The 9,758-nt window shown below is 49.4% G+C and overlaps 1 protein-coding gene across 1 annotated transcript in view; it reads left to right on the top strand.

The window, feature by feature from the left end:
- The window catches only part of WBSCR17 (Williams-Beuren syndrome chromosome region 17), a 221,786-nt gene that overhangs the window by 90,217 nt on the left and 121,811 nt on the right, over positions 1-9,758 (top strand). Inside the window, exon 3 of the mRNA XM_017824039.1 lies at positions 1,503-1,700. Coding sequence (XP_017679528.1) covers positions 1,503-1,700 — 198 coding nt within the window. The remainder of the gene's footprint in view (positions 1-1,502; positions 1,701-9,758) is intronic.

Raw genomic sequence — 9,758 nt, 5'->3', positions numbered from 1 at the left:
CAAGGCTGCCAGAGCTCAGGGAGGGTTTGGCTGATCCTCTGGGGCACAGGGGGTGACTCTTGGGGCTGGGCCTGTGCAGGGCTGAGGGTTGGACTCCATGATCCTTGTGAGTCCCTCCCAGCTCAGCACATTCTGAGATTCTGTGAAAACCTTCCCTTGCCCTTGTTTCCTCTCATCCTTCTCTGTTCCCTCCCTTTTTGCACTTTCCCTGCTCCCTGGTTCCATTTTTCGGGATGATTTCCCATTTCCTTAGCTTTAAGTAATTTCTGTAGGTTTAAGAAAGCCCAATCACAAGAGACTAAAGGAGAAAGTGTTTCCCATTTCCATGCCCTTTGAAGCTGGATCCCAGTGGGGAAGGCTCAGATGCTTTGGATTGATTTGTTTCCTCTGCTGCTGGGAATACGTGCAGAGGTGCAGAAGCAGCAAAAGGTGTCTCTTAAGGATTTTTTTTCAGAGAGATTCAAAACATTTGAACTCAACTGGCTTAAGGTTGAATCTATATCATGACAGGAGCCTGAGAGGGATTTTTTTTCCCTTTAACCAAGTGTAAGAAGTAAATGGTCCATGTTTGTGGAAGAAGCCAGAGTTCTGCACAGTTATTGACTTTGTAACAATGGTGCAGCTGAAGGGTGTCCTTAGGAGCTGTCTCCTGTGTTGATATCTGTATTCCCAGCTGAACATTCCTCTCTCCAGGTCACTAAGCCCTCACACCTGATTTTATTGATCTACTGAGGAAGCTACTATTTACTGAGCTCTTGAAGCCTTTTTTCTAGGGGTAGAGTGGAGGTGTTTCTGCAGGGTGGGCTTGACTCCCTCTGGTCTTTTGTACCCGCTGCTGGAGACACCAAGAGTGCAGGTTACCCCTTGTGTTGGCAGAGGGAGCCCAGGGCAGATGGGGGCTGAGCACAGCCCCCTGCTCTGAACATGTCTGAGTGTCCCAGAGCTGAATTTTGTTGCTACAGAGTCATCAAACCATATTCCAAGGGAAAAAAGACCCTTCAGACAGTCCTGCTTTCAAGAATTTATCTTGTTCTTCTCAGGGAAATGGGGTTTGGATCTGGAGGAAGTCTGGACTAGTTCAGGCGTGGTTTGAACAAAGCATGTCCTTCATGGCCTTGCTTTCCAGAAGGGAAGGTTTCAAGCCAGGCTTCCCAGCCTGGGGATCATGTTTTCATCCAACACAAGAAAGCCATGGAGCTGTTGGTCCATATGAGGACCACAAAGGTGCTCTGAGGGCTGGGGGACAGGCAGAGAGAGCTGGAGTTACTCAGCCTGGAGGAGAGAAGGGTCTGAGGAGACCGAAGAGCACATTCCAGTACCAAAGGGAGCTCCCAAGAAAGCTGGAGAGGGACTTTTGAGGAGTGACGGGACGAGAGGGAAATGGCTTCCCACTGCCAGAGGGCAGGGTTAGATGGGATATTGGGAACAAATTGTATGGAGGCTACAGTGCCCAGCTGCAAGTTGTGGGAGGAATTCACACTCTCTTCTGTGCTTTGCTTCAGGGCCGAGCCGGTGCTTTCCCGGATCCAGGAAAACCGGAAGAGGGTCATCCTGCCCTCCATAGACAACATCAAGCAGGACAACTTCGAGGTGCAGCGCTACGAGAACTCTGCCCACGGGTACAGCTGGGAGCTGTGGTGCATGTACATCAGCCCCCCCAAGGACTGGTGGGACGCTGGGGACCCCTCCCTGCCCATCAGGTACGTCCTGGAGCCTGGAGGAGGCTCCCTGTCCATCAGCAGTGGGATAATCCGGGTGCTGGAGGAGCCTCCGGGAAAGGTGGGGAGGGATTTTTTACAACAGCTCGAAGTGACAGGTCAAAGGGGAACAGCTTCAGCCTGACAGAGGGAAGGGTTAGGGGGGCTATTGGGAAAAAGTGCTCCAAGGGCTGGAGCCCCTCTGCTCTGGAGCCAGGCTGGGAGAGCTGGGAGTGTTCACCTGGAGAAGAGAAGGCTCCAGGGAGACCTGAGAAACCCTTCCAGGGCCTAAAGGGACTCCAGGAGAGCTGGAGAGGGACTTGGGACAAGGGGTGGAGGGACAGGACACAGGGAATGGCTTCCTACTGCTACGGGGCAGGGATAGATGGGATATTGTGAAGGAATTTTTCCCTGTGAGGGTGGGGAGGCCCTGGCACAGGTTGCCCAGAGAAGCTGTGGCTGCCCCATCCCTGCAAGTGTCCAAGGCCAGGTTGGATGGGGCTTGGAGCAACCTGGGCTAGTGGAAGGTGTCCCTGCCCATTGCAGGGAGTGGAAGGATGTGATCCTTAAGGTCCCTTCCAACCCAAACCATTCTGGGATTCCATGAAATGCAGGGAGATGAAGGGAGGAAGCCACCTTGGGGTTGGGAGAGTGTCATAACCCCTGGCAGCTCAGAGAGGCTGTGACACAGCCAGGAAGGGTTTGGGAGGGCGAAGGAATCTGGAAAAGCAAGAGCACTGGGGAAGTGTAGGAACTGTGGAGATTTGTGTAGTCTGGTGTTTTGCTGCTTCTGACAGAGTGGCTTTGCCTTAATGAGAGTGTTAAGTTTGTGCAAATCCTAAGCAATGAGGTGATTATTCCTGTGTCATGGACTGAGTGTGGATTCATGAATGCAGCACTGTGTTTTCATGAATGGGAAGTCCTGCTCCTCTCAAGGCAGACTTGGGGAAAAATGTGTCTTGGGTTGTTCTGTATCAGAAGTGCTGCTGTGACCAGCAGTGGTTTCTGGCCAGGTGGATAAGATCCACCTGGATCCTAACTTGGATTGTATGGACAGGGAAAGAACAGCTGCAAATGTGCGAATCCCCACCTGACTGGAATCCTGAACCAAAATATCTGTGCTTTGCTCAATGACATAATCCCTGGAAGCTGAAATCAGGTCTATTCCCATTTACACAGAGACCTTTTTCATTCCTTTTGGCTCCTGTGTTCCAGACAGCAAATTCAGCCATCAGAGGAGGAACTGACAGTTTATTCTGGACAGGAATCAAGCCTTTGACAAATAAACAGTTAATTTAACCAAGTGCAAGCTGCTGGGGTTGTTAAAGGAGGGGCTGGGTGGCTGGGGCTGGCAGGAGGTGGGGTGTGAGGGGTGTGCTGGTGGCAGCAGCTCTTTGACCCCAGTGCCCAGACTGGGGCCTCTGGAGGATCATAGAAGTGGATCATTTCTGTTGGGATGAACCTTTCTCAGCCAGTAGATGTAACAGTCAGTAAAGACTTGGGAGGGAAGAACAACCTCTCTTATTGACTGAAGTGCCGCGTTTGGGAGAAACAGGAAAGCTTTGGCAGATGGAATGTCCCCTGTGACTGTGACACCACCCTGGAGCTTGCTGGGCTTCAAAAACCACCAAATGAAGTGCACTGAGGAAACTGGACCCCCCCAGTGTGACATTTAAATATCTGGCAGGACCTTCTGCTCCGTTGTCCTCCAAGAACGGGGGTTGAGTTTGTTTGCTGGCGCTCGGGGTGTGGCCGAGGACAAGCTGTGGCAGAGCCAGCTGGGGAGGGATGGGGTTGGGTCGTGGAATTTGGTGTTTGATGGCAGAGGGGATGGGAAGGGACAGAGACAGGCAACACTGATCAGCTGGGGAGGAGGAGAAGAGCTGTGGGGAGCTGAAGGGTTGGATGAGCTCCGAGAGGTGGAGTGGGGAGGTCAGTGCTTAGTGCAAGGAGGGGGTGGGATCTTTAGGACGAGGCTGTGCCCCAGGCTGCCCAGATATGAACCAGTTCACAGGTTACCTGTGAGCCAGGAGTGTAAATGGGGTCACAGGGGTGTTGGACACTCCCATGTGACTCCAGATCTGCCAACACACTTGTTTTCCTTGGTTCAGAGCTGAGAACCAGCAGGAACTACAAGTTCTGACCAAGTGCTGCCTCAGGGTTTTATCTGCTGCTGTGGAAGGGAAGGGTTTGCTGTGGGAGTTGTTTCTCTTGGGCAGAATGTCACAATGGGTTGTTCTGGGGCTTGTTTTATCTTTAAAAATAGCTGTGGATGGTGCTAAAATGTGGACAGACACGGAGTTGTGTGTTTCTGCGTTTAAGCTGGTTGCAAACAGTCATTGCTTAGGAGCAGCTGGGAGGTGTGAGGGGTTTCTCACTCTTCTCTGAGGTTCCTGCAACCTTTCTGCACCCTCTACATCCCTTTTTGGAGACAACCTGAGGGCAGGTGATGCCCCATCGTCCCCATGTAACCCTGAGGGTCTCCCTGATGAGTTGAACCACCAGGAGTTAGAGGTTGTGGAGACACCTGAGTGGCAGCAACAAGGCTGGATGTTGTGGTGTCCGCTTGGACCGTGTTGAAGGCATCTGGGATGTGGATCTGTGGATGCTGCTGCTCGAGGCCACAGGGAATCAGGGCTTGGGGGCTCCAGGGAGTCGGGGTGGAAGGAGCTGCCTCAGGAAAGGGCTGCTCTGAGCAACCCAGTAACCTCCCAGCCATGTTAAATAATTAAAGAGCTGACTAAAATAACCTTGTTAGCATGCGCTGGGGAGAGGGTTATGAGAAAGATAAATGGGTGGTGTCCACAACAAAAAGCTAGTGAAAAATGCTGTCTCATTGCCTTACGTTGTGTAACCACATATGGCCCAGAATAAATGAGCACAGTTATTTTTTTGTCATGTAATGCAATGAAAACTCTGCACTTTATAGCAATATTTGCATGGAAGGGATACCAGTGCAGTGCTCCATGTAATTATGCATGGGATTAGAGGAAATTTGGAAATTATAGTCTACAGAGGTACATTAGTTTTTTCAGAGATGTTTTAGGATGAAAGAGTGGGAGGGAAGCAAAGCAGTTTATTCCTTATTTTTGGCTTTACTCTCTCAGTGCTTGGGGATTGTGGCAGCCCCAGGAGGAGCTCCCCTGCCCACCAGAGGTGCTCCAGCCTGTCTGTGAGCCCAGGAGGGTCAACCCTGACCAAATATGTGGCAGCAGGACTGGAGACAGAGAGGGGGTGAATGTGTTAGGAGGCAATTTTCTCTCCTGGATAATTCACTAGATATAATTATATATCCAGGCAGAAAGAGCTGATGGCATCTAAAATATGGCCCAGTCTCAAACTGGCTCCAGGCTCCAACTTTATCCAATAATTTCCCTACAAGAAATAGCCTCTCTTAATGCCTGGGGTGGATGCTGTGTAATACCTGGAGTCTGTAATACCTCCTCAGTTGGATTTTTTTCCCATTAACATTTGAAATCCTGATACACAAAGATCCCTCACTCTTAGCACTCAGTTGGGCCTGATTTCACAGCCAGGCTTTCCTTGCCAGAGTCTCTGTCCAGAAGATAAAACTGTGATTACAGGGTAATGGATCATGTGTAAATTGGTTCTCCCACAAGAGGCAGACAGTGAGTGACATTTGAAATGGTCACCACACATCCTGACCTTCATCAGCCTCAGCTCTGGCAGAGCTGTTTGGTTTTCCTGGGTCAGATGGTGCTGGGGTGGGTGTGGGAATGAACCTGTGCTTCAGTTAGTACCTGGATGTGCTTTGCTGCAGGAGATGTAGCCAGGATTTATCCAGCCCTTTGTTATTAATGATATAAATTGGTCAGAGTTTGCTGAGAGTCCAGAAAACCTGTGAGTCCCCAGAAATGGAAGAAAGCTGATGCTTTCAGTGTCCTGTGGGAAATCCAAAGGAGGCCTTTGGAAATGCTGGGAAATTGCAGGTTGATGACCTGGTCTTGGGGTATCCTGGGGTGGGATCTGCCTTCTCAGCTTCTCCAGGAATGATTCATTGCCCACCTGACAGAACAGGAGCTTTTTTGGGGGGGCTTCTTGGGTTCTGGTGCAAACCCAGTGCCAGCAGTTCTTCTGCCTGACCTGCTGAGTTCCTGCTGCAGCAGGGCTGGTCAGAAAGGGGCTGTGGAGAAGTTTCTGATCTCTGGAAGATTTACAACTGGATGTGCAGGTTGTGCTTCAGCCTCCTGGTTTATAATTCTGTGGGTGAGGTGTTGGTGGCTCTGGGGGTCTTATTCAGGGAGAAAATGAAATGCACTCCTGCATCTGTGTCTCTTCAGGAAGCAGGGAGGGCATATTGAGCAGCCTTGGGGACGAGGGACACTTCCCTGAGCATGGAAATCGGGGTGGTCACACTTTTCTGCAGGTTCTGAATCTTGGATCTTTGCTGCTTGTCCATCACCAGTGCTGTGACCACACTGTTACCAAAATCACAGGATCTTTAAGGTTGGAAAAGCTCTCCAGGATCATCAAATCCAACTTTGAACCAAGTACCCCCTTGTCCACTAAACCACAGAATGATTAAGGTTGGAAAAGCTCTCCAAGACCATCAAATCCAACTTTGGACCAAGTACCCCATGGCCAATAAACCACATGGTGAGAGGCCACATCTCCTTGTTTTTTGAACCCTCCCAGGGATGGTGACTCCACCACCTCCCTGGAGAGGTCAGATGGATTCTTTACAAATTCCTGACTTTCTCTTTGTGTTTTCCACACTTGGCTGGGCAGAGCAGTGCAGTCCAAGAGGAAAAAGCATTTCTGAATAGCTCTGTTAGTGAACAACCTCCCAGAACGTGCTGGGGCTCAAGGAGAAGTCCTCAGGTGACTTTGGAGTTGCCAAGAAGCCTCTTTCCAAGCACACCAGTGTGTGGATGCCAGCTGGGAGGGTAAATTGGATTTTGGATAGGGCTGTGCTGCAGCTGCTTTATGTGGCACTTAATCTTTACTGGTGTTGGAAAACAAAAGCTCATTTAATTAGTATTAAGATCACTGTGAGGAGCAAATGGGGTCTGAGAGTTATGGATTGTGAAAGAATAGAAAGGCTGTTGGTTTGGGGCTTTTCTAAAGATGAAAATAATTTGAATTAACCCACCGGATTCCCTGTCATCTCAGCCTCCCAAATGCTAATGAATTTGTGCTTGCAGTGTACTTAGGAAGGAGCAAACCCTCCTCCTGGTTGTGTAAATGATGCAGAGGTTGAGAGGGAACAAACAGAGGGGTTTGAGGTTATTGGACATGACATGGGAGTGGAGAGAAGGTGCTGATTCTGCTGCTTAAAAAAATGCTTGTGCTCGATCACAGACCTCAGATGGGGTTGAGTGTCCCACTCTGGTGCTCTGCCTTTCATTTGTGGTAAGAGCAGAGGGATTTGTGGTGATATTTCATGTTTTTTCATTTATTAATTTAGTTTCTAATTCCAGAAACCACTATTGATTTTTCCGTGGGGTTTCCTGCAGCCATCATCCCACGATGGCATTCAAAAGCCCACAAACTCGGTGTTTTCTTTAATTTAATTAAATAAATGGTGTGTTTCTTGCCTCTTTTAGTTTAACCCCAAGGCTTCTTTCAGGCAGCTGTTACAGCCTGAGACTTTTGTCCATATGGGATGTGCTTGAACTCTGAAATGACCACAGGAGTTGAAGAGCTCTTGGGAATAACCTCTACAGCCACACAAAATGATGGAAGTGGATCTCCGTGCCTGGGACAACTTTGCAGGGCACAGCAGCACATCAAACCCTCAAGAACAGGTTTTTTTAGTCAGGGTTTCTTCATCTGTTCTAGATATTTTCACCACCAGTGGAGTGCTCAGCAGGGCAGTTCAGCAGGAGGAATCCAGCAACTGGTGGTGTGTGAGGAAAAGGCAGAATTTCAGGGATTACATCCTGGGTTTCTGGTGGTTTGGTTTGAAAAAACTCTCAAACCATTTGTACAAAATGCTGAATATTTTTTTTTCGATTTGTCCCTCCTGGCTTTGGCATCTGCAAACTGCAGGAAGATTCCCGTTGCAGATTCCCATTTCTGTATGGAGACAGTTGGAAATTCTCAGTCTTCTGGTGTAGCTGCTTGGGAAGTCCAGGGGAAAAGTGATTTCCAGAGAAGCCAGAGGGGGGGTGATGATGATTATTTGTGTTTGGAAACCTCACCTGGTGTGTCTGGGGAGATACTGGTGTGCAGGTGTTGGATTGGAGGGGTGGGATGTGTTGGATTGGTGGGACGTGTTGGATTGGAGGGATGAGATGAGTTGGGATGAGTTTGATTGGAGGGATGGAATGTATTGGATTGGAGGGATGGGATGTGTTGGATTGGAGGGAGGGGATGAGTTTGATTGGTGGGATGAGTTGGATTGGAGGGATGGGATGTATTGGGATGTGTTGGATTGGAGGGATGGGATGTGTTGGGATGAGTTTGATTGGAGGGATGGGATGTGTTGGATTGGAGGGGTGGGATGTGTTGGATTTGAGGGATGGAATGTGTGTGAATGTCCCAACAGCTGTTCTCCCTATAAAATTTCAATCAAACCCAGAGATAAAATGATGGTACTGGGGGTCTGCCCCAGCCTCTAAAGCCCCTTTCCCTGAGCAGGTCAAAGGAAACAAAGCTCTGTGTTTACTCCAAATCCTTATTTTCCTTGAGGGCTGATTCTCCCCCACGCCCTGTTCTGGCTGCAGTTTCATGTCCAGGGCACAGAGAATGAAAGTCTCTGAAAACTTGAAAACAAATTTGTTTCCGGTAGAAGAATCATGCAATGGTTTGGGTTGGAAGGGACCTTAAAGCCCATCTCATTCCACCCCTGCCATGGGCAGGGACACCTTCCACCAGCCCAGGTTGCTCCAGGCCCCGTCCAACCTGGCCTTGTAGAAAAGAAATGGAGGGATTTCTTTTTCCTCAGTGTTTACTTGATGGCAGTGTCTTGTTTGGGCTCAGAGAGGGAAGATTTAGGTCAGAATCACAACCTCAATAACTTTGTCATCCATCTCCAGATTAAATTAAAACCATCAAGTGCTTTACCAGCTTCAAAAGTACTTTGAGAAGAACATCTTCAGTTTTTTCAGTCTGGGTGTTCCTTTCAGTGGTGAGGAGTTTTTGTGATAATTTGAGGCCACACATTAAAAAAAAAAAAACCCTTTAAATTGACTCTCTTGATTTTTATTTTAAGAGTACTGGGGAGAAGTGATCTTTAACTCTCTGCACAAAGTGACTTTCACTCGCTAATGCACTAATTTTAAGCTCTTTAACTTCATGGAGATTCCCTGTGGTGTGAGAAACCTGGACGTGTCGGGGCTCAGGTTGCTGCTGTTGGGCCTTTTTATGATGAATCCTTCATCTGGTCCTGTTTAATGTCACATAATTTAGTGCAAAACGTAAAAGGAGGGTGTCTAATAATCCGTGGTGGTGTCAGGATTTACAAGGTGAAGATTTTATGTCTCTGCCTGAAAGACTGTAAAGCCTCTGCTGGGGGGGCACCTGAGGTTTAAGCACCTGGAGCTGGTTGGGAGCAGCCCAGGTCATGTCCAGCTCTCTGGATTTTCCTTGGGATTGGCTGCATCCGGAAGCAGGGGGTGATCCAAACCTTGCTGACACATGGCAAGGCTCCCCCTGACCGCCAGGGTTTGGGGGAGGGCCCTCCAAGCCTCGGGGTTTTCCTGTGGAGTGGAGCAGAGCTGCTGGAGCAGAGGGTCAGTGTTGGGGCAGCTCTGGGTGTCCTGGCCAGTGTTGGCTTGGAGACACAACAGAGGGACCCACGTGGGCTTGTCCTGGGCTGGTTTGGTCAAATGACCTTGAACAGGCAGTGTTTGTGCAGTTTTTAGGCAGGACATCTTGGAGCACGGGGTGGGATTTGGGTTAAATAGAGGGATGTGCCCTTCCTGGGATGGAGGAGATCCATCCCTTGGATCCTGATCCTTTAGGGCAGCCTGGAGCAGATTGAACCCCCTCACAGCCTTGAGTGGGGGCTTGTTTTCTTCAAAACAACATGATTGTCCCACTCTGCTCTGGGGGGACCAGGGACAGCCCCCAGGGAATGGCTGGAGCTGTGCCAGG

This window comes from Lepidothrix coronata, unplaced genomic scaffold (genome assembly GCF_001604755.1).
Source record: "Lepidothrix coronata isolate B3197 unplaced genomic scaffold, Lepidothrix_coronata-1.0 Scaffold108, whole genome shotgun sequence".
NCBI lineage: Eukaryota > Metazoa > Chordata > Aves > Passeriformes > Pipridae > Lepidothrix > Lepidothrix coronata.
The sequence above is the reverse complement of the archived record's forward strand: the minus strand, read 5'-3'. Positions and strand labels throughout refer to the sequence as shown.